The 25967-nt window shown below is 41.9% G+C and overlaps 1 protein-coding gene across 2 annotated transcripts in view; it reads left to right on the forward strand.

The window, feature by feature from the left end:
• Positions 1 to 25967, forward strand: part of LOC306887523 (ADAMTS-like protein 4) — a 71688-nt gene that overhangs the window by 8275 nt on the left and 37446 nt on the right. The window contains exons 3-4 of one of the 2 annotated variants that reach the window (XM_079445308.1): positions 2010 to 2554; positions 7429 to 8065. In XM_079445308.1, the coding sequence (XP_079301434.1) occupies positions 2010 to 2554; positions 7429 to 8065 (1182 nt within the window). The remainder of the gene's footprint in view (positions 1 to 2009; positions 2555 to 7428; positions 8066 to 25967) is intronic. The other variant, XM_079445309.1, reaches the window with a different exon arrangement.

Consider the following 25967-nt stretch of genomic DNA (forward strand, 5'->3'; position numbering starts at 1 on the left):
GGTGAAATATGAACAAACCCGGCGGTTGAGTTAAATGTTTAACCCAGCCTTCAGTTTTATTTAAGTCAACTATTGCTTAAAAATTATTATATGGCTGGTTTAAAATGAACCCAAAATAGGTTGTAAGTTAAAAATCAGACACATAATTACTAGAGGCATCAGCAATAATCAAAAGGTGAACATTTATTAATAAGAAATTTAATTTTTTTTTATTATTTATTGAATTTATTAATAAATGTTAATTTATTGAACATATTAATATATGTTAATTTCCAACCTATATTGGGTTCATTTTAAGCAAGAAATATAGTCATTTTTAAGCAATAGTTGATTTAAACAAAACTTAAACATTTAACCAAACCGCTGGGTTTGTCCATATTTCTCTTTTTTTTTAACCCAGCATATTTTAGAGTGTATCTATTTGTCTGTCTGTCTATCAATGCATCTCACCTGCATTACACACACACACACACACACACACACACACACACACATCAATGCAGACACAGGCTGGCGTTCTGTGACCTTGATGGCAGTTTAGACAGGATCAGAGGTTCATTACAGGCCTGGTTCTCTTGTCCTTTTTTTCTCTCTTTTTTGGTGAACTGAATGGATTCTTTTGTTTGTTGCTTTCTTCCCTTCTACCTCTGCCTGCTCTGGAGACGCTCGAATTCTTCGTTCCTGATTGATGAAATGAGGTTATATAAGTAACTGGAATTAGATCAAATCTGCGTCCAGCACTGTAAAGAATGTCATTGCACTGGGCTGAACTCCAGAGTCCAGCCTCTTCCTGAATGCAGCACACGCCATTAGTTTAATAATGCCTCTTTCTTAGTCATAATGTCATTCATCACCGAGCACGACAGAACAGGACATGTGTTTCAACTTGTATGTTGTTGGGTGTGGTTTGGGGAATTATTCAGTTTTTTTCAAAACAATTGTTCATGCTTTGCTTGTTTAATCTTGTGATTTGCAATTTAATGTAATTTGATATTGATCAGACTTCTTTTTAAATAATTCTAATTACGCCTGCTATTAGATTTCAGCTTATGTACCCGGGCTGATTTTGTGGTTGTGCATTTGTCTGAGATATGTGTTTTTACAGCTGTGCATGTGAATGGCAGGGTCTGAGTCTGAAACTTTTCTAAATTATTGATTTTTTTAATGCAAAAATTGCATTATCTGCACAAAAATTTAAGGAAAAAGGTAAATTCAAAAATTATAAATGAACACGACTTTGAGAATGTGATGCAATATAGCAATGACAGCAGCACTTGAGCTATATGAACAAAACTGGACGATTATATTCTCCAGCATGATTTAAGATGATCCAAAGAGCATATTGGGCTTCAAAAGAAATTAGATTTTTAAGCCCAGATTTTCAGATATTTGTGACCCTGGAGCACAAAAGCAGTCATAGGTAGCACAGGTATATTTGTAGCAATAGCCAACAATACACTGTACGGGTCAAAATTATAAATTTTTCTTTTATGCCAAAACTTTTTAGGATTTTAAGTAAAGATCATGTTCCATGAACATATTTTGTAAATTTCCTACCACAAATATATCAAAACTTCATTTTTGATTAGTAATATGCATTGCTAAGAACTTCATTTGGACCATTTTAAAGAAATCTCATTTATTTAGCTTTCACATGATGTATAAATACCAATTTCAGAAAATTGACCCTTATGATTGGTTTTGTGGTCCAGGGTCACATTTGGACCCCACTGTCTATACCAGGGGTAGGCAACGTCGGTCCTGGAGTGCTGATGTCCTGCAGAGTTTAGCTCCAACCCTGAAAAAACCTCACCTGCCTGTAGCTCTAGTAATTCTGAAGACCTTGATTAGCTTGTTCAGATGTGTTTGATTAGGGTTTGAGCTGAACTCTACAGGACAGCAGCACTCCAGGACCGACATTGCCTACCCCTGGTCTATACAGTATCAGTATTGTGCATATACTGCAAGTGGGATATTTACTTACTAATCATGAGGCCTTCCTCTGACAGGTGGCCGGACGAAAGTCTCGTCAGGCAGAGGAGGAGGCGCCTGAAGGAGTGTGGGGTCCATGGAGCGAGTGGGTGGAGTGTTCTCAGAGCTGTGGAGTGGGCGTGTCTGAGAGGCGGAGACAGTGTATGCCACCTCCCCAAGTTCCGCCTCTTATGTGGAACCGACCGCCTTACATTCCACCGGGTGTCCCAAACAACACCCCTGTGATCTCTGCAGTCAGACCCTACTACAACTCCTTGTATCCCGTCAACGAGCCCCCTCCATATGGAGCAGGGGGCGCTGAGAGGCCTCCTTACTTTTCTCCGCCTCTCCCAGCCAATCCAAATCCTGGATTACCGCTCTACCGAAATGAAGCCAGCAGCGCTGGGCCAGTGCAGTTTGGCCCACCAAATCAAGAGCCGGTTTCAGTGTACCGTTCACCTTCCTCATCCGCTTCACTTCCCTATGGGAGAGTTCCTGCACGGTCACCCAATCACGGCAGAACTGTAGGCAGTGGAAGCAGGAGGTCAGTTTCCACCAATAGGGATCCAGCGTCTGTAAGAAGGTGAGCAGGACTGGTCGCCGTTAGGGAAGACCTTCCTGTTTACATGCACATACTTATTCATAGCTTGGGTTGCATGATAAATATAGCAATATGTCCAACACAAGGTTGTGATTTAAAGTGCCCCTATTATGGGTAATGAAATGTTCATATTTTGTTTTTGGGAGTCCCCAACAACAGGTTGACATACATGCAGCTCAAAAAACACTTTCATTGTCTTATAATATGCATTTATTTTTACCTTACTTACTCAACGACTCCCAAACGATTTGTTCAAAATTTATTTTTCCAAACCCCTCCTTTGCGGGACGCTAATCTGCGGTGATTGGTCTCATTTTAATCTCACCTCGCCTGTAATGCCTGATAAAGCAATGTTTGTGAGTGCTGCTTTGTGTACAGCGTTACCGGGAAAACAGCTATTTTTACCGCTCCAAAAGCAGCAGCTAGTGGCAAAGAATGAATTAGCATTTTCATTCAGACCAACGCGAAAAGACCAACAAGTGAGCGGGCAATATGCTAATGTTTCATGTTGACGTCATCATGAAACGCCTTGGGATTCGTTTTAAAAACGACTAATTTCAATGATTCAGAGTCAATTCTTTCTTTTGAGAGACAATAACTTTATACACTGTGTACTTTGTCACAGATCAGCCAGGCTCATTCACCTCCCAATCACAACGCACTCCTTCACCTGAGTATTAATTGCACACACCTGCACTTCATCAGCTCCCTCATCAGCCTGCACATAAAGGCACACACCTCACACCAGCTCATTGTCCGATCTTATTTCCTTTCGAAGTGGACTGATGCTACTACAGCAACTAACCTGTGTACTTACCTTGATCTCCTACGTACCCCCTGTCTCATCTCCAGCATGTTCTTCACAGCTCTACTCCATTGTCTGTGTCTCCAAGGAACTCCACGAGTGTGTCTCCCCTGTCCAGGATGTGAGGTGTGTGTGCTCCGTCTCCCCTATCCACGAGTTCCTGTGAAAGCAAAGGATATTCCATTATCACCCTCATCGTACTACTATACCTGTTCATTGAACTTGTTACTCACCTCCATCAGCAAATCGCTGACTCCACCGATTGCAATAAAACTCACCTGTTGTATTCTAACCATCTGTCTGAGTCTGCTTCTCTAACAGGACCTAAACTGAGGGATACAGCAGGATGAGTCCGTCCGATCCATTCCAGGAACTCGTGGATAATCTTCGGCGAGTTCTCCGCAAACCCACAACAACTCCGGTAACTCCCGTCACTAACAGCACCGACACCACCTCTTCTTCACCTTATGTGATTGCCAGTCCCATGGCCAAACCGGCGCCCTTCTCTGGTGTGGCGGAGGAGTGCAACGGATTTCTCCTACAATGCTCACTCACTCTGGAAATGCAGCCGCATCTCTACGCCACCGACAGAGCCAAGATAGCATAGATTCATCATTTCCCTGCTTACAGGACGAGCGGTCCAGTGGGCTGAGACCATCTGGGCCCAATCCGGTACTGTGACAGAATCTGCTAACAGTTTTATTGAACATTTCAAAGAAAGTTTTCGGCCGGCCGGGCACCCTTGGTTCGTGCAACATAACCCCATCATCTCATGGAGTACTGGTGAGGTTCTGAAGTGGGGCAACAAATGCTTTCCTGACTGTTTCCCTCATCTTCCCAGACCATTGACACGCTCCCCTCTGATGCCGACCATCAACTCGACCTCCATCGAGAGCCCCAAGGAGAAACAGTCAGTTGATATTCCAGCTTGCTACGCCCCCTTGAGCGACGTGTTCCTCCGCACAGGCCATGGGACTGCGCCATAGATCTATTACCGGGTGAGTCAGTGCCCCGTGGAAGAATTTACCCACTCTCACTTCCTGAACAGAAGGCCATGGAGGAGTATATTGAAGAGGCTCTTCAACAAGGTTACATCTGCCCTTCAACGTCCCCTGCTGCTTCGAGCTTTTTCTTCGTGGCCAAGAAGGATGGAGGCTTGCGGCCTTGTATCGATTACCGGGCACTCAATAAGATCACCGTCAAATTCCGTTATCCTCTTCCTCTTGTCCCAGCGGCACTCGAACATCTCCACAGAGCCACCGTCTTCTCCAAGTTGGACCTCCGCAGCACGTATAACCTCATCCGGATACGCAAGGGGGACGAGTGGAAGACTGCCTTCATTACCCCTACTGGCCACTATGAGTATCGGGTGATGCCGTATGGATTAGTCAACGCCCCCTCCGTATTCCAAGACTTCGTGCATGAGGTTCTCCGGGAGTTTCTCCATCGATTCGTCCTCATCTACATTGATGACATTCTCATCTACTCCTGGAGCATGGCTGAACATCGCCACCACATTGCGGAGGTCCTGAAACGCCTGAGGGAATTCCAACTGTTTCTCAAGGCAGAAAAATGTTCCTTCCATCTACCCTCAGTGCAGTTCCTTGAATACTACATCGACAGTGGTGGCCTCCGGATGGACGATAGGAAGGTGGAAGCCATTAAGACCTGGCCCACTCCTTCTACCATCAAGGAACTCCAACGCTTTCTAGGATTCTCCAACTTCTATATAAGATTCATACATGACTACAGCATCATCACCATCCCGCTCACCAACCTCCTGAAGACCAAGCCCAAGTCTCTGTCCTGGACGCCTGCCGCCTTCGAAACCCTCAAGGAAACCTTCACCAGCGCTCCACTCCTCATCCATCCCGATCCTGGGTCAGCGGTCAGTGCGCAAGCGTAAGATGACAGCAGACCTTCGAAGATCCGAAGCTCCCCCTTACCAACCTGGACAGAAGGTCTGGCTGTCAACAAGGGACATCTGTATGCATCTGCCCTGTAACAAGTTAAGTCCCAGATATGTTGGCCCCTTCACCATCACCAAACAGATCAGCACCTACCAGTTGCAACTCCCTCCTCTGTACAGTGTTCATCCTTCTTTCCACATTTCTTTATTCAAGCCTTACCACTCTCCTGTTTCTCCCTCCACAGAGCCTGGCCCGATAGAGGAACCCCCTCTTCCATTGTTTCTGGAGGACGGTACCATCTACAAAGCCAAAGAGATCTTGGACTCCCGGCGCCGTGGTTGTCAGCTGGAATACTTAGTGGATTTGGAAGGATATGGCCCGGAAGAACGGTCTTGGGTTCCCAAAGACGACATCCTGGACCCAACACTTCTGGAGGAATTCCATTCAACCCATCCTGACCGACCTGCCCCCCGAGGAAGAGGTGGACCACCACGACATTGGGGTCCTCGGCCCTCAGGAGCAGGCCGTGGAGGAGGGGGTACTGTCACAGATCAGCCAGGCTCATTCACCTCCCAATCACAACGCACTCCTTCACCTGAGTATTAATTGCACACACCTGCACTTCATCAGCTCTCTCATCAGCCTGCACATAAAAGCACACACCTCACACCAGCTCATTGTCCGATCTCGTTTCCTTTCGAAGTGTACTGATGCTACTACAGCTACTAACCTGTGTACTTACCTTGATCTCCTACTTACCCCCTGTCTCATCTCCAGCGCGTTCTTCACAGCTCTACTCCATCGTCTGTGTCTCCAAGGATCTTCACGAGTGTGTCTCCCCTGTCCAGGATTGTGAGGTGTGTGCTCCGTCTCCCCTATCCTCGAGTTCCTGTGAAAGCAAAGGATATTCCATTATCACCCTCATCGTACTACTTTACCTGTTCATTGAACTTGTTACTCACCTCCATCAGCAAACCGCTGACTCCACCGATTGCAATAAAACTCCCCTGTTGTATTCTAACCATCTGTCTGAGTCTGCTTCTCTAACAGACTTTCAGATTTAAAACTTTACAGGATGTTTTCATTCACTTAGAGCTGTGTTACACACTGCATGAAAGCTCATTTTCAAAAATCCATAATAGGGGCACTTTAAATAAATATACAGTCTGAAAGTGCTGCGTGCTTGAGTAAAAGGGCGACACTTTGTCCTTTACTGCACATGCTCAAGTGCATGTGAAGGTCATGATACAGGGCTTTTAGTGGCCAATATAAGCTTATATTGTGCATTGCGAATGTAGATATTCATTTCTTCTATATTCACGCAATTGCAAACATTTCTAACTGCTACATACAGTATATTGTGTAATAATTTGAGTCTTCAGTATATCATATTAATTATTCAGCATTACACTATACCATTCAGAAGTTCGGGGTTGTTAAGGTTTGTTAATGTTTTGAAGTCTCAAAAATGTTGACCCCAAACTTTTGAATGGCAGTGTATTTTGAAATGATATAAAACTTGAAGAAATCAGTAGGTTGAGACCCAATCGCAACTAAAAAATAAATTTCAAGTTGAGTAACAATGTGAATGCCAAGAGAACTGGGTTCACTGTTGAATCACTGAATAAGGTCTAACTTTGAATCTTTTAAAGAAAACCAGTGTGATTTCTCTAAAAGTCCTTCTGTGGGATAAAACAAGTTTTAAGGCCCGTTCAAACCAAGGAGGATATCTATAAAGATAACGATAAAGATATAGTTCTAAAAATCGTTCTTGATATTAAAGAATAGCAGGGTCCACACCACAACTATAACAATAAAGGCACAGAGAAACAATATCGTTGGAATCACTTTCAGAACATTTTTTTTCCAGTTGATGAATGATACAAACATTGACACCCAATCCGAATCAATCCTGCTATAAAGAGCTCGAGATTTTAAAGCAGCAGACGAATAAACAGACAATATCGTTCGGTGGTGTGGATGCTAATATAGTTATCTTTATAGTTAACATTCTTGGTATGAACGGGTCTTTACAGTGAAGTGAAAATACAAGGCATTGGTTTTCACACACCTCGCTCAACATCAGCTGTTTTAAAGGGACTTTTACTCATATATGTTATTTTCTGTCCGTGTCACACCAGGTCTAGTTCTTCTATTCGTCCTGGACAGTTTGGGTATGGCAGGGTGCCGTTCTCTCTTCCCTTGCACAGACAAAACCGTCACGCTCGACACACACGCCGTCACAACACCACCACCACCACCACAGACGGTCTCGATGCTCTCAGTGTGAACTCCAGCGCACATGTGGATAAAACACTGGGAGAAGTAGAACAAATGATCACAGACACTGTTAATAGAGAACGAAATGAGAAGGAAAAGGAGACGCAGGCAGCAGACATGGAGACTGATGCTGCAGCCGAGAAAACAACTGATGGAGAGTCGTACGGACGCATGGAGAGAGTGCGGGAACACGAGCGAATCGGACATTCACGACCCCTGACCCAGAGACACGGGGCCCGTGACAGACGCGTCGACAGCCGAGCGTCTCGCCAAGTCCCACACTCCTATACACACACCATCCAGCGATCGCACACTCCCAGAGAGCCTCCTCCCTACGGCTTCCAGTCTCCCTCAAACCCAAACCCCGAGCCCTGGGTGCTGCAGAACGCCGGCCAGCCCTCCAGACACGAAGCTGAGACGGACTGGAGGCCTCCAGCGGCGGCCCACAACTACAGATGCTCTGGACAGGACAGAGAGTACCGCAGGTGCAGCCTACAGGTGAGTCCAGCAATATGGAATAATAAGAAATGCTATTGGTGGTTCTTTTTTAACATTAAGCTTTAGATTTGAAAGATTTGAGAAATCATGGAAAATTTTCTCTTTTAAACCCTAAGCGTTAGCATACTTTTAAAAAGAATACTTACTATGGAAATAATATACTTTAAAAGAATTTACTGAAGTGTGAACTGAATATAATGTTTTCAGACACTGAATTGCATGTTAATTGCAATTAAATAAAAATATGTGTTATAGTTTAAATTAGTGCTGTCAAATGATAAATCGCATTCAAATTAAAAGTTTTTGTTTACATAGTATGTGTGTGTGTGTACTGTGTATATTTATTATGTATATATAAATACAAACATATGCATGCATATATTTAAGAAAAATATGTTACGTTTATATATTAAATATATTTATATATAATGGAAATTATATACATATATACATGTAAATACATGTAATTATTTTCAAAGCATATGCTGTATGTGTGTGTCTTTATATATGCATAATAAATAAACACAGTACACACACATATATTGTTTTACAGCACTAGTTTAAATTTATATTAAATGCAATTAGCTGAACTAGCTTTTTGACCCACTTAAGTAGGACTTAAGTAAATTTGTATATGCAATTTCATAATGACTTCTATTGTCTTTGCATTCATCAGTAACACTTTAACCATATTTCAATGACAAGCATTTATGATAAATTTAAATATATGTTATCTGTATTAAAACTTGTATTTTAACTATATTTGTAATTACACATTTGTAATGATGAAGTTGCAATTTAGTGGTAAATGATTGATTTTAAATGTAATTTTAAATAACACACTGCAGTTAAAATTATAATCAAGTATATTACATTTGCTTTAGTTTGTTAGTTGCTTAAAAATAAATTAACTTCTTTAAAGCAAAACAAAAGACTATTAAAACGTAATATTTTAAAATGTAAAACTTTTAATCTGACATTATTACAAAGTGCATGATTAAATTATTACAAAGTGCCCTTTTTTAAAGTGAAAACGAAGCATTCACGAAAGTGTCTCTTTTTAAGTGCACTTAAGTGACCTTTTATTTAAGTAGTATTATGTAATTGTAATGAACTTGTCAGACACAGCAGGTTAGTGAAAGAACAAAGGTGTTTAATAGGGAATCTGGAATCGGAAGAACTGAGGGGTTGGTATTCTAGAGATGAGTAGAAGTCAATGGAGTTACAGGAGACCCGTGAGCCGGGATAAACTCAGTCACTGTGTCTTGGACAGGGATGATGACAGCGGGAACCTCCAGCGTGCAGGGGAGTGCTCTGTGTGCCGTGATACGTGTCCAGTGAGTGGTAACCACAACAGTGTCCGTCGTCGAGCGTCTGGATCTGCGGATGGGGAAGATGAAGAGGAGCAGAACAAGAGGTAAGTTTCAACAGGTAAGTATCGTCAGGTAGTATACTCAGCTATGAGTCTTGAGAGCGTCGGTCCTTGTATGTTACAACAAGATCGGACACTGTTGTGATTGAGGAGAGTGCTTTTAAGTGTGTGGTGATTGTTCGCTGATGAGGTGCAGGTGCGGGTGATTAGAACTCTGGTGACGTGGATCGTGGCAATTGGTTGAGAGGAAAGCCTGGTCGTTCTCTGACAGTACCCCCCTCTCCACGGCCCGCTCCTGAGGGCCGACCCCGGCGTCGTGGTGGTCTACCTCGTCCTCGAGGAGCAGGGCGATCAGGATGGTTGGAATGAAATTCACTTAATAGATCCGGGTCAAGTATATCATCCCTGGGAACCCAAGCGCGTTCCTCTGGGCCGTACCCCTCCCAGTCGACTAGATATTCGAGTTGACCACCCCGACGCCGGGAATCCAAAATCTCCTGGACTTTATAGATAGCACCGTCGTCAATGATGAGAGGGAGAGGGGGTTCCTCGACCGGACCAGGCTCTGGGGAGACAGAAGGAAAATACGGCTTGAGGAGTGAGACGTGGAATGTGGGGTGGATCTTGTAGTGTGCAGGTAGTTGTAGTTTGAAGGTTACCGGATTGACCTGTTCCAGAATGGTAAAGGGGCCAACGAATCTGGGACTAAGCTTGCGGCAAGGCAGGCGCAGCCTGACGTCCCGTGTGGAGAGCCAAACCTTTTGTCCTGGATGATAATCAGGTGGGGTCGAGCGACGAGCATCGGCGGAGATCTTTTGCCTGCGCACTGCCTGCTGAAGATGGTGATGAGCCGAGTCCCAGACTCCCTCGCTCTCCCGGAACCAGTGATCTACCGAGGGTACGTCAGATGGTTCTCCTGACCATGGGAATAGGGGAGGCTGGTAACCGAGTACGCACTGGAAGGGAGTGAGACCAGTGGCGCCTTGCCGAAGGGAGTTTTGAGCGTACTCGGCCCAGCCTAGGAACTGGCTCCAGGAGTTCTGGCGGCCGTGACAGAAGGTTCTCAGGAATCTCCCTATTTCCTGGATTTTGCGTTCAGTCTGCCCGTTGGATTGAGGATGGTATCCAGAGGTCAAACTGACGGTCACACCTAGGAGAGAGAAGAATGCTTTCCATACCCGTGATATGAACTGTGGTCCTCTGTCGGAGACGATGTCCTCCGGGATTCCAAAGTAGCGGAAGACGTGGTTGAAGAGTAACTCGGCAGTTTGTATAGCGGTGGGTAGTCCAGGGAGAGGAAGGAGTCTACAGAATTTGGAGAAGCGATCAATGATGACGAAAATGCAGGTATTCTTATCTGAGAGTGGTAAATCAGTAATGAAGTCTACTCCTAGGTGTGACCATGGACGATTGGGAATGGGTAGTGGTACCAGTTTGCCAGCAGGGAGATGACGTGAGCTCTTGGATATCGCGCAGTCGGGACAGCCCTGAACGAACCTCCTCACATCCCTTGCCATGTTTGGCCACCAGAAGCGATCGCTTAGCAGCGAGAGAGTAGCGTTGGCCCCTGGGTGGCCTGTACCAATGGATGTATGCGAGGAGTGGATGAGAGGCGTGCGTTGAGTCTGGGGTACATACTGGCGATTCGGGGGACAGCCCGGCGGATTGGCCGGAGGAGGATCGGAGACAACTGGAGGAGAGGTCCATACAATGGGGCTGGCAATAATGTTGGTAGGGAGGATCCCCTCGGGCTCATCGGAGACCTCTTCTTGAGAGTGAACCCGGGACAGGGCATCAGCCTTGATGTTACGAGGACCTGGACGGTATGAAATTTTGAAATCAAATCTAGTGAAGAACAGCGCCCACCGCGCTTGACGAGGATTGAGCCTCTTGGCGTCTCGTAAGTACTCTAGATTTTTGTGATCTGTTAAGACTAGGAAGGGGTGGTTGGCTCCCTCCAACCAGTGTCTCCATTCTTCTAACGCTAGCTTGATAGCTAGCAACTCACGGTTTCCGATGTCGTAGTTCCTCTCCGCCGGGCTGAGTTTTTTAGAAAAGAAGGCACATGGATGGAGTTTCGGAGGGGTCCCCTGCTGCTGTGAGAGAACCGCACCCACTCCGGTAGTAGAGGCATCCACCTCTACGGTGAAGGGTAAATTGGGTTCGGGATGGACTAGGAGTGGTGCGGTCGTAAAGGCTTCCTTAAGGCGGTTGAAGGCGTCGGTCGCATCTTGGCCCCAATGGAGAGATTTCTTTCCTCCCTTCAGGAGGTCAGTGAGGGGACTGGTTATGGTGCTGTAGTTACTAATAAAGCGACGATAAAAGTTAGAAAATCCTAAAAATCTCTGTAGTTCCTTGATGGTAGTGGGTTGGGGCCAAGAGGTGATGGCTTCCACCTTCCCCTTGTCCATGCGAATGCCACCATGACTGATGATGTACCCCAGGAAATGAACGGTTGTTTGATGGAATTGACATTTTTCGGCTTTCAGATATAACTGGAACTTTCGTAATTGCTGGAGGACCTCTGCAACGTGTTGGCGATGTTCGGCCAGGCTCCGGGAGTAGATTAAGATGTCATCAATGTAGACCAACACAAACCGGGGAAGGAACTCCCGGAGCACCTCATGCATGAACCCCTGGAAAACGGAAGGGGCGTTGACGAGGCCATAGGGCATGACCCGATATTCGTAGTGGCCAGTAGGGGTCACAAAAGCGGTTTTCCATTCATCCCCTTCCCTGATGCGAATGAGGTTATACGCGCTGCGGAGGTCCAGTTTGGTGAAGATGGTGGCACCGCGGAGTTGCTCCAAGGCTGCTGGGACAAGAGGAAGGGGATAGCGGAATTTGACAGTTATCTGGTTGAGCTTACGGTAATCGATACACGGACGTAGACCTCCATCCTTCTTTGCCACAAAGAAAAAGCTGGAAGCAGCAGGGGACGTGGACGGTACAATATAGCCTTGATGGAGGGCTTCCTCGATGTACTCCTCCATGGCCTTCTGTTCAGGTAGTGAGAGGGGATAGATCTTTCCTCGTGGTACAGGCTCACCCGGAACCAGGTCAATTGCACAGTCCCATGGCCGATGCGGTGGAAGTCTGGCAGCTCGCTGGGGGCAGAAAACGTCACTGTAAGAAGAATACTCAGAAGGGATATCCACGGATCTTTGATCCACAGGACTCTCGATAGTGGTGGCATGTAGGGGAAGTGAAACGGTTGCCCAATGAGTAGGTCGAGGTAAGTACGGGAAACATTGAGGGAAACAGGACGAACCCCACTTTAGCACCTCGCCAGACTTCCAGGATAATATTGGATTGTGTTTCACCAGCCAGGGCAGACCCAAGATGACATCAACAGTTGCCTCTTCCAGTACCAACAGGTGAATGAATTCTTGATGGAGTTGCCCTACGCGAAGCTGCAACGGTCCAACACAATTCTCAACAAGATTGGGAGTGAGTGGCATACCGGTTATGGACTGGATCTGGTAAGTGGTCTTTGTCGCGGCGATCGGGAGGTCGAGCCTTCGACAGAGATCGCCGGAGATGAAGTTCCCGGCCGAGCCGGAGTCGAGGAGGATGGTAACTGGGAGTGGAGTAGAGTCTATTATCAGATGTGCATTGGAAGTTAAAGGGTTCATCTTGGGAAAGGTAGGTTGGATGCCACTCACCGCAAGTCGAGTAGGACGTTGTGGGCATGATGAGATTCGGTGATTTGGGTCACCACAGTACAGACACAGGTTGTTAGCGATTCTTCTTTGTCGTTCTGAGGGGGACAAGCGAAACATGTCTGTCTGCATGGGTTCCGGTGAGGGTCTGGCCTCTGGCTGGGAAGTTGGAGGAGTAGCAATGGCAGATGGTGAGGGAGTATCAGAAAGACATGCCTTCATACGGTTCGAGCAGCGGATGGCGAGCTGTATAAACTTCTCGAGCCCATAAGTATCATCATAAGCAGCGAGATGTAACTTCAACCGGGGGTTTAAGCCTTGTCGGAAGGCAGTAAGTAGTGCAGGCTCATTCCAACCGCTCGTGGCTGCCAGGGTGCGGAACTTCAGAGCGTGTTGATGGATAGTCGATGAGCCTTGACGTAACTTAAATAATTGTTCGCCTACCGATGAGTCCCCCGGTGAGCTGCTAAATACTTCTTTGAAGTGGGCGAGAAATTGGACATAGGAATGTGTTGCGGGACCGGCTTGGCTCAGGATCGACTCGGCCCAACTGAGGGCTGGTCCCCGGAGCGAGGTGACCACAAAGGCAATTTTTGCTTGATCGGAGGTGAACATCTGAGGATGCAGATCAATAGTTAGTGAGCATTGTAACAAAAAGCCATTGCACTCCTCGGGATCACCTGAGAACGGCGCTGGTCGGGCCATGGGACTGGCGAACATGATCGGCGAAGAAGAGCTGAATGCGGAAGTGGCTGGAGAAGGTACTGGAGCTGGTGCGGGAGGAGAGGTGGAATGAGTGAGGATCCTCTTGAGTGTGTCGACAAGTTCCTGGAAGGGATCAGCTGTACTCATGATGTTGCTGTCCAGGTCCGATCTTCTGTAATGAACTTGTCAGACACAGCAGGTTAGTGAAAGAACAAAGGTGTTTAATAGGGAATCTGGAATCGGAAGAACTGAGGGGTTGGTATTCTAGAGATGAGTAGAAGTCAATGGAGTTACAGGAGACCCGTGAGCCGGGATAAACTCAGTCACTGTGTCTTGGACAGGGATGATGACAGCGGGAACCTCCAGCGTGCAGGGGAGTGCTCTGTGTGCCGTGATACGTGTCCAGTGAGTGGTAACCACAACAGTGTCCGTCGTCGAGCGTCTGGATCTGCGGATGGGGAAGATGAAGAGGAGCAGAACAAGAGGTAAGTTTCAACAGGTAAGTATCGTCAGGTAGTATACTCAGCTATGAGTCTTGAGAGCGTCGGTCCTTGTATGTTACAACAAGATCGGACACTGTTGTGATTGAGGAGAGTGCTTTTAAGTGTGTGGTGATTGTTCGCTGATGAGGTGCAGGTGCGGGTGATTAGAACTCTGGTGACGTGGATCGTGGCAATTGGTTGAGAGGAAAGCCTGGTCGTTCTCTGACAGTAATCTGTAAGTACAGTGTTTAAAAACATACTTTAAAGATTATTTAACTACAAGTGCACATTCAGTACAATTAAGTGTACTTCTTTTCACAAGGCAAATAGCATAGTTTGATGTAGAAATACTCTAATCATAACCTTCAGAACTCATAGACTCATGTTGAAACTAAGCAACGAAAACGTCTCATTTATTAATCATCATGATTGTGACACAGTGATTAACCTATGATAGTCATATTTACATATCAGTCTCTTTTCAGTATTTATAACTTGGCTGTCTGTAATGAACGAGAGCTGGGACAGAGGTTAGCCAGTCAGAACAGAGGTCATTTGTCAAATGCAGCAAAAGCAGCATGATTAATTTTACGGGTCAGAGAGAGGGTGGAAAGTTCTCATGAAATACTAAATTGTGACTCTTGCAAAAAACAAAAATACTATTGCAAATGACAAATTAAATGCTACAAATGTGTGGCCCCTTTAACTGGCTTTGTAAATGGGCTAATCAGAGTTGAATCTCATTCAGCCTGCTTTAGACTGTCTAATACCAAATATTTACCATTTGTATAATGACCTCAACTGCTAAAATGGAGTTTGCATGTGTTTGGGAATGATCTCAGACAATCCACTCGGCTTCGGAAATCTCTTGATTTTGCTATTCTGTTTGGTGAAATGACACACTTTAGCTTTAAAGGGATAGTTCACACAAAAATGAAAATTTGCTGTCAATTTACCAACCATCAGGCCATTCAAGATGTAGGTGACTGTTTTCTCAAGTAGAACAGAAATGAAGATTTTTACCTGAAACCGTAAACATTTGTGATCCATAAAATGCAAGTAAACAGCTACCGGGTCCAAATAAGCATATCAGGCGACACAAAATTAATACGCGTGGCTCCTGACAATAGATTGAGGTCTTATAAAGCAAAACTATCAGTCTATACCAGAAACTACATGCTATTTACAAAATTATTCCCTGTAATCCAGAGCCTCAGGCAAATGGGGAAGTCTGATTCTTTTCCACAGACTGGTTCTTTTGGACAGTTCGTATCAATGAACTGGTTTAAATAACCCACTCACCAGTTTGTTTACATAATCACATCACTTATACACAATTATTTTTTTATATTATACAATAAAGATGTGAAATGTGGATGTTTTACATATCTAAAGCATATAAACATGCTTGTATCAGCAGCTCTTCTGTCCGAGTCGAACTGTTTCCTCAGTTCAGTGACAGTTCATTCATCACAAGATCATATACGCTGCTATTTTGGCTCATTTCAAGTTGGAGTGACTGTCAGGCATCTGAAAGTGAGTATTGATTGAGCAACTTGTAGATCTGCTGCTCAAGCCGTGATCTGTTTCAGACGATCAGTCAGATCAAATTTGGTAAACTGGTTCATCTAATTCACTAAAAAGAACCGGTTCAAAAGAACTATTTGTTCATGAATCATTCCAGACCGTTTGCCTAAGGCTCTGAATTACAGGTAACAATGTTGTAAATAATGTTCAGATTCTTGAACAGTCTGATTGTTTTGCTTCGTAAGACCTCGATATATCATCAGGAGCCACGAGTGTTATATGTTCCTTACCTGTATATGCTTTTTTGACTCTCAGATTGATGGTAGCCGCTGACTTGCATTTTATGAATCACCAAGGAGCACAGTTTCAGCTAAAAATCTTCTTTACTGTTCTACTGAAGAAAAAAGTCACCTACATCTTGGATGGCCAGAGGGAGAGTAAATGAACAGGAAATTTTGAACTGTCCTTTTAAATATGCTGGTTGGTCTAGAGTGACAATGTTTCATTTGCACTGATTATGGCAAAATGTTCCCATTGGAAAGTCCCATGTTATATCATTCAAGAAGCTCTTTAACTCAACACCAATCTCCCAGATTTAACCACAGTTTTGTGAAAGTGCTTCATCTGACCCACTAGTTATTACCACTGATTTTCTGAAAGATTTCATCAAACATTTTCATCCCAAAGTGTGTTTTTCATGTCAAAGGGATGGATTCCCCCCTATTCCAGGAGCCGGTTCTCCATCCGTCTCTCAGAAACTCCACAACAGTCTTTTTCTTCGACTTTCCTTCCAGATCGACTTGGTACATTTGAGCTGAGGCTCTTTCTCACTCCCCTGTCGAACGCTGACTAGAGCCAGATTCTTTGCAAATCATAAATCACCCAGTTCCCTTTAATCCAACTTTCCAGGATCAGCCTGGGCGGTAGTTATATTATACATCTCCGATCCGTTCCAGCGGCCCAGGGCAGCAAGTGAGCTCTCAAAACCAGAGTTAGTCATTTTTGAACGGCGGTCAAGTTGATGTGGTGAAGCCGTTTCCTGCTGTTGGTGGCGTGATACACACTGACTCGCTTTTAGAAGCATTACTTCAGACACATGCAAACACACACCAGTGTTTGTGTTACCGGGACATGTCGGTCTTGTGGGTCGTGAACAAGTGCTGAAATCTGAGCCAGGGCTCTGGTAGCAGGTTTGCTTGAGCTGTAATTGTTTTCTGTGTTTGAATAATTCACCAAATGTGACATCTTTGTCAGTTTACCCACCCTTATGTCATTCCAATCCACTATTATTTTCATATGCTCACAAAATATGGATTGATTTTGTGCTTTTTGGTTCCCATCCACCTTGGAAAAGAGCATCTGTGACATGTTCAGCATCTACGTTTGTGTTTCATGGAGGAAAGAAAGACACACTGGAGAAGAGAAAATATAATTTCTGTCATTTCGAATTATCCTTTGTAAAAAATAAGTGTGCTTAATTTTATTGCATGTGCAATTGTAGTGTACTTAAAATCTTAGTAGTGTGTTTTTAAATATTCTGTACTTGCAGATAATATAAGATTAATGAAATAAAAGGCCACTTAGCTTTACAAGATAGACACTTTAACACACATGCCAAAAATCCCTGAGGCAAGGGATTCCTTAAGATGCATTACAACATCTTATCTATCGGCCTTACCTAAGTGTTTATGTTAAATATTTCACAATAGTTTCTGTCGTAACCCAGCATGTTCTTGCTGTAGTTACAACATCTCTCACTCCTTGTGTTCGCTGCAAGTGAGATGCAAAAACCCTTTGCAAGCAATATATGAATCATAAGTTATCAGTCACATGACACATTCAGCTATTGCCTTAGATTTCCACTAATTCCCTAAGGGACCTATAGGTTAAATATGTCATTTGTATGGAGAATTGGTTGCTAAGAGTTTTTCAGCAACCCATAACTGAGTACTTTTGTTTTGTAACCAAGCTTTAAAATGCCACAGATGAAGGTGGAACCCAGGAAAAGATCTCACTGGCCCCTCTGAGGGCTGTTTGGCTATACATAGCAGAGTGTGTGTGTGTGTTTATCTCTATAGTTTGGAGTGTGTGTTGAGGAGACAGTGAGATTACTGGGCATAGAAAGACAAACTTGCATGTTTTGACTGGAAGTGGAGCTTCTGATCGCTTGATGACCATGTGCTCTCTCTATCGCTCATACACACTTTTTGTTGTTTTAATTTCCTTAAAGGGGCCATATGACGTTGCTAAAAAGAACATTATTTTGTGTATTTGGTGTAATGCAATGTGTTTGTGTGGTTTAAGGTAAAAAAAACACATTATTTTCCACATACTGTACATTATTGTTGCTCCTCTAAGCCCCGCCTTTCTGAAACGTGCCGATTTTTACAAAGCTCATTGTTCTGAGAAGCGAGGTGTGCTCTGATTGGCCAGCTATCCAGTAGGTTGTGATTGGCCGAATACCTCAAGTGTGAGAAGGAAATGTTCCACCCCTCACCGTATTGTGATGCCGTGTCCTGGCACGATGAGACAAAAACAATAAAAGCCATTATAAACATGTTGTGTCCTCTTTTGGAAGCCCAAACAAAGTACTTTCACTTTCACAGCGAAACACAGCGTCTCCAGGCCATGGCGCCGGCGGCAGCAACAATACTACAGCCAGAATAAAAATCACGCCCTCTTTCTATGCGTATACATTTGGGCGGTATTATGAAAATCTTCCCACACAGTGACGCAGACATGTGGGGCGTGTTTGAATGAGCCGTTTTAGGAGGGCGTGGTCGAGTCTTAACTTTAATAAAGAATATCTCTTTGGTTTTGAGACTTTAGTCTTTGCAACTTTAGGGATCTTATCTATGCATGAACAGCTTGTAACACTCCAAAGAGAAAGCAAAACATGAAATCACATCATATAACCCCTTTAATATTATAGATTAAACTATGATTAATCTAGTGGTGTCAAACGATTAATTGCGATTAATAGCATCCAAAATAAAAGTTTTTGTTTAGACAATATATGTGTGTATACTGTGCATATTTATTATGTGTATATAAATACAAATACATGCATGGATATATTTAAGAAAACATTTTATGTTTATATATTTATATATAATATAAAATATAAGAATATAAATATACACATATATTTTCAAAACATATACTGTATGTATATATACATGATAAATATACACAGTACACACACATATATTCTGTAAACAAAAACTTTTATTGTGGATGTGATTAATCGCGATTAATCGTTTGACACCACTAGATTAAACTCATGTAAACAAAAATGTAAATATTTAAAAATACTTTTTGTCAGCACAGTCACATTTTTGGGAAACATTTATGAAAAGTCCATATTGTACCTGCTATGCAGTAACCAAATCCACAAGTAGACTCTGGTGAGTTTAATCATTTTTGTTGTTATCGTTGTTTAGGTTATATACTTATATTTTCTATGTCATAACCATGATATGCCATGCAAATTTTAAAGATATTTTTTTAGGGTTTTTAAGTAACCTCCCTCATTTTAAGTTGGTCCTATTAGTAGCTATGTACTGTAGCAACGCCAACTAAATAAAAATGATTTAATGCATGTCTTCAAAAATTATTTGTATTTTATCAACCTCAAAAAAGTTATTTTATTTATTTATTTATTTTTCGTTTCATATCTAACTATATTATGGCCCAGCTCATTATATAAATTCATACATACAGTATATTCGCCTGATGCCATTTATACTATACAGCAAAATAATAAATATATTCAATTCAATTCAAGTTTATTTGTATGGCGTTTTTCATATGCAAATCGTTGCAAAGCAGCTTTACAGAAAATTATAGTCACTTGAAACTTCTTGATTGCGTTTATTATTGCAAAATGTAAACTCTATTATTGCTCAGCTCTAATCTGCTGAATGCAACTATAAGGCATGGAATAAAGATATTATACACTACTGCTGTCCCCAGCTAAAGATTTTTCTAGTTGACTGGTAGTAGACCAATCACACATTTATTGAATTACTAAAATATAAACCATAATGAGCCTTTAATATGTAGCCTATTCGCGCTCAAGCACATACATACACCTTGCTGCAAAGCACCAGAAAAAGTAATGACTATGTGTTGGGAAAAATAGCTAGGAGATATTAAAATATTTGATTAATAAACTAGAGTTTTCTGAGTCAGTGTCAGGTGCAGTTGACGATGCTGACTGGGCATCTCCACAGTGACCAGAGATGGGTATAACGCGTTACTGTAATCTAATTACTTTTCCTGGTAAAACAGTAAAGTAATGAGTTACATTTTAAATTTATGTAATTTGATTACAGTTACATATGTCAATAAAATTACGTTACTTAAGTTACAGATGCAGTGTTAAAAAAAATTAAGTAAAAAAGAGACACCCTATGAAAGCCTAAGAAAGCACACCCTATTTGTTTTCTTTATTTTACAAAACCAAAAAAAATATATACTTGATATTGGGAGTGAATCAGGGTATACAAATAGTGTTTACTACTTATGTATTTTTTCAGTCAATATGAAATTAATGAAAGAACTATGAGTTTCTCTGTAGTGTATTTTTTTAGGTTTGATAACTTGAAAAGTTAAGTAAACTTGAAAGTAACTTGAAAGTAAAGTAATAAGTAATCTGATTACTTTTAAATGCAGTAATCAGTGATGTAATCAAATTACAATACAAGTAATTAGGAATTTGTAGTGGATTACTTTATTTAGTAACTTTCCCAACACCGACAGTGACGAACCTTCAGAGAGAAATGCACCCTTCATACAGATTACATAATCAGAGTTTTTGTTTTCAGTTTGAATTGCTTCATTTTAAAGTAGACATTTCAAACGTTCTGTAGATATATATTTATCATGTCTGTGAAGCAAGTAGCGGTTCATTTTTGTGATGTGCTCCATTTCACGGAAAGAGCATCCTCTTTGTTTGTTTTTCTTTACTTTATGAAATATGTCTTTATGCATAATGTCTTGTTGCTATCAAAACAGCACTAACAGATTCCACACTCCACACAAACACTTGGATATGAGCCTAATAACACACATACATCTGGGGTTACATTAGAGCAAACAGCCATGTAAAGTTGCTAACATGTTTCGATGATAAGCCATATTTGAAGTAGATGAATGATAGGTGAACATTTGGATTTCCTGCTCAATATGCTGTAATTACCTCAAGGACCAGCCTTTAATGATCTTCCCATTATGGACACGGACAGTTTTTGTTCTGCGACTAACTGAATAATAGAATTTTAGTCGACTAAGGCTGTTCTCATCGACTCACATTTAGTCGACTATAAGTGGGGCAGCCCTATTATAAACATTAACATAATTTCTTTGAAAAAAAGGGTGTATTGTGAAAAGCACTATACAGATATTTTAAAATCATTTAGCTTGACTTGAGAAAGTCAAATTGACTCCATGAATTATATATTTCCCAATATTTAAATGATATATTCTACATATTATGGGGCCATTCACACAGAATGCATTTTTTGCATTCCACTGCATTACTCTTCCATTGTTTTTCTATGTAAACATGCACTAGATAGACGTGTTTGACCATTGCGATTTAGCAGAATCTCGCTCATGACACGCCATTCTAAAAACTCGCTGATCAAGTTAAGAGTTGTTCAACTTTAACATCAATCCACTGCCCATGTGTTAAAGCAAAATCACATTCTGTGTCAGTGGTCCCTATTTCTGTTGATACATAGGCCTACATTCAGAGAAAATGGCATCTAACACAAAGTAGGTGAAAATCTTTGAACAGATGAAGAGAGTCAACTAAAACTATTTATTTGTATATAAACGTTGATTTCTTTCAGTTCTGCAGGTAGTTTTGTTGTCCATGATCAGTGTTATGCTGTGTAATATCTTGTTCTGGATGTGTAAACTAGAGAGTGTGTGTGTGTGTTTTATTATGGGTTAGATATCTCAGGAATGTTATTGGGTGAAAAACATTCTATTTGGAGGAATGATAAACTGTAGTTATGTGTACTTTATTGTGTGTGTGTGTGTGTGTGTGTGTGTGTGTGAGCAGCGGGAACTGAGAGAAGAGGAGGAGAGGAAGTGAAATAGAGGAGTGGAGCGAAGGGGCTTTCTGGGGGTGTGACACAGTTAAGCTGTAGCGCAATGAACGACGCCACTGTTTAAAACACACACACACACACACACACACACACACACACTCCAGAAATAGAGAGGGCAGAAAAACAGATAGAGGGAATGAGAGGCCTGGAGTGAAGTAATAAAGCAGAGATGAGGAAGGAAGGAAGAGTTTTGCTAGGAGAGGGAATGGAAAGAAAAAGAGAAGAGAGGAACGAGAAAGAAGAGCTCAAGAAAGAAAGAAACGTGCAGTGAAAGGTCTTTCTGTGTGAAGTCATTGACAAAGGGTGGGCTCTGCTCTCGCTAAATAAACATTTACATTGCCGTGTCAAAGGCTAAATCTCTCCACAATGGCCTTTCAGAAACAAAAGAGAGAATTCATCTTAAATTTACCATATGATTCAAATGCTGACTGAGAAAATGCAGCTATTTGAACACATGACGTGAAAATGTGATTATTATCATGCAAGAACAAACATACCAGCATGTTATGCTGATGTAAAACTTAATTTGAAATTTGAAGCAGTAGTTTACCCAAAAATGCAAACTATGTCATCATTTGCTTAGCATTTATTCATGTCAACACAAATCTATATGACTTTCTTCTGTGTAAAATCTGTATTTTGCAGAATTTCATGACTCCTGTTTTTCATCAGAAGAAACACAAGCAGAACACATTTCTGTGTAAACTGTCATATTATGAAGAATGTCTTGTGGTAATGTAACATCTTGCATTGTATGACAATTTACGTAATAAAAAAAAAGCTGAAAAACTGTTGGTTTTCATGAATGAGGCCCAGTGAAATGCAATGTATGCTGGGGCTGTAACACTGTAAGAATTATGAATTGAAAAGCATCATAACATGCAAGTTGTGTGTTGTACTGTTTGTGTGAGTAAAATAACTCACCCGTAAATGAAAATGTGCTCATCCTCAGGCCATCCGAGATGTAGATGAGTGTGTTTGTTCATCAGGTTTGTAGAAATGTGTCTCTGCATCAGTGTCTCAGCAATGGATGCTCTGCAGTGAATGGGTGCCGTCAGAATGAGAGTCCAAACAGCTGATAAAAACATCACAATAATCCACACCACTCCAGTCCATCAGTTAACATCTGGAGAAGACAAAAGCTGAAACAAATCCAGCATTAAATTGTTTTTTTTTAACTAAAATATGAGTCCATAATTCATAATAACGCTTCTTCCAGTTAAAAAGAGGCCTGGTCTGAATCAGGAGAGAAATCTGCACAGATCAAGCAGTGTTTACAAGACAAAACAGCTCTAAACTAATATATGTGGCTGGATTTTGATGTGAGAGACAACAGGAGATGCACTTTTACACTGGAGGAAGAGTTATTATGGATTATGGATTTGTATTTTAGCCGGAAGCAGTGGTTTAAAAACATTTTAATCATGGATTTGTTTCATACAAACACAGCTTTTGTCTTCTCCAGATGTTAACTGATGGACTGGAGTGGTGTGGATTATTGTGGTGTTTTTATCAGCTGTTTGGACTCTCATTCTGACGGCACCCATTCACTGCAGAGCATCCATTGCTGAGACACTGATGCAGAGACACATTTCTACAAGCCTGATGAAGAAATAAACTCTTCTACATCTCAGATGGCCTGAGGCCAAGGGTGAACTATTCCTTCAAGCTATTCCTTAGATTAACTACAAAAAGAGCAACATCAACATTATGTTAAACATCTCTGGTTTTGAGCAACATGACAGTGAGTAAATTACAGAATATGCATTTTTTGGGTGAACTAGTCCTTTAACAACAGTTCAGATATGACCAAGGGTTCATTTCATGTGACGCATCTCTGTCCAATCAGTGTCCTCATGCTAAAGGCAATGTTTTCAAATTGAAATACATTTCAGATGCTGCTAAATTCCTCCGTTTTAAAGGGTTGGAGAGAGTTTCCTTTGTGGGGATTTAAAGAATTTAGGCCATAATGCTGATATGGGACAATATATCAGGAATTTGGCAGGAAATGAGCTCAAATCTCCGCAGGGACTGAGATCGGACAGCTGTCCATCACCTGTGCAAACCAACCGCACCAAATTATTCAGTTGTGTTTACATTGCATTTCACAAAATGTTTACCCTAATTATTTACTTTAAATAACACATAAGATAAACGAGTTTCAGAATAATTATGTTTGTTTGTAATGAATATTTTCCTGAGATATTCTCTGTCTCCCTCATTTCCTTCAGCTATTTTCTCCCATTGTCCTCGAGGGAGGCCTATAACATTCACGTTTATTCCTCTATAACTCTCAGCATTTGTTCTGTTCAGGTCGAGTTTGTAAAGACCCACTGTTTTACAGCTGTTCTGCCCTTACCTCCTCTTCTCTTTTCCTGATCCGAGTCTTCTCTCTTTTTGTGCGCTTTCTCCTAGCTCGGACTAACCTTGTTTAACACACACATCCGTGCAGGATTTACTGTGCATTAACTTTAAACACACAGACACAAACTCAGAGACACATATCATAAACCACATATTAAAAACACATGTATGTTACATCACCACACACACACACACACTTGGACACAAAGACAGAAGTGTATAGCCCACATTCTTTCTGTGCTGCACAAATGAACCCCACATGCTCAAACCCTCTTTCTCATTCACACAGGACTTGTGTGTATGAGAGTTAGTGGCATTTGCTTAGTCAAGCATCACTACTGCTATTAATATTGCTTTTATTCCTACTACCGCTCAAACCTTTTCTGAATTCGACTGTTGTGTAACTCATCCTGCACCATTTGTACATCAGATTTTTGGGCTGTTTTGACATAAGCCAGTAAGTAACCTTTGAGCAATCAGCCAGAACACCTTAGCAACCACATAGCAATGACCTGGCAACCACAACACCTGAACATTAGCTGTGAGAATTGTGCATATCCTGTAGTGTGACTTGCTATACATCTAAAACAGTTTTAAACAGCATTGCATCCCTATAAAGCCTATATATAGCATGCACATTTCTGATTTTTGCAAAGTAAATATAAGAATAACTTTGATATTGTTAGTAATATTTCAAGATGAACACTTACTGGACTGGAGCAGCTCTGCTTTACTTGATTATAAAGTCATAATGTTTTTTTTTGTTGTTGTTGTTTTTTAAATCATGTTCAAATGTGGGCTTTTGAGGAATGTTTATTTGTTCATGATTTGATCATGATTGCATTGCATTATATGTTTTGATCATCAAACTAAGCAAGACATATTATTGGAAATATAAAGTGACGACCAATATTTATATAATTTTATGTAAATATCTGTTATGAAGGTCTGAGTGATTTACATCACAACTATCAGAATTTCATTATATAAATAGCACACCAGCATCTGTGTGTGTGTGTGTGTGTGTGTGTGTGTGCGAGAGACAGAGAGAGAGAGAGAGAGAGAGAGAGAGAGTGAGTGACAGCTGTTGTGTTGTTACCATTCACAACATGTGTGAGAAAATCTTGAGCTCTCGCCATATTCATCCACCACGAATGCATCTGAGCCAGCCATACATTCATTCCTTCACGTGTGTGTGTGGATGTGAGTGCTACCCTCTGATTTCCCACCGAGCTAGTAAGCACTCGGCTTCTCCTGTAATAAGATCCGATGGAGCTGTTCGTTAGTGTGTGTGTGTGTGTGCAGATGCGGTCTGACCCGTGTGTGCCCCTGTTTGACAGTGGCCCTATTAACGAGGAAGTGAATGTGGCCTAAGGAAAGGCAGTAAAGATTAGCTCTCTGTCTCTCAGCTTGAGTTCTAGTAGATGCTCTGCTTCATTACAGGAACTCTTCTGAACTCTTTGACTGGTACATTTCAGCTATATATCAGCTCTGTGCTGTTGTTCTTCTGCTCTCTTAGCAAGTCAAATCCTCACAAATGATTTAGTCTCTTTTCATCTTTGTATGCTTAGCTTTGTGTTTTATGTGTAATTCTTTAAAAGAATAGTTCACTCAAATTTTAATTTGAAAACGTCACTTTCAGCTAAAATATGAGTCCATGATCCATAA

Source organism: Barbus barbus (assembly GCF_936440315.1).
Source record: "Barbus barbus genome assembly, chromosome: 21".
Taxonomy (NCBI): domain Eukaryota; kingdom Metazoa; phylum Chordata; class Actinopteri; order Cypriniformes; family Cyprinidae; genus Barbus; species Barbus barbus.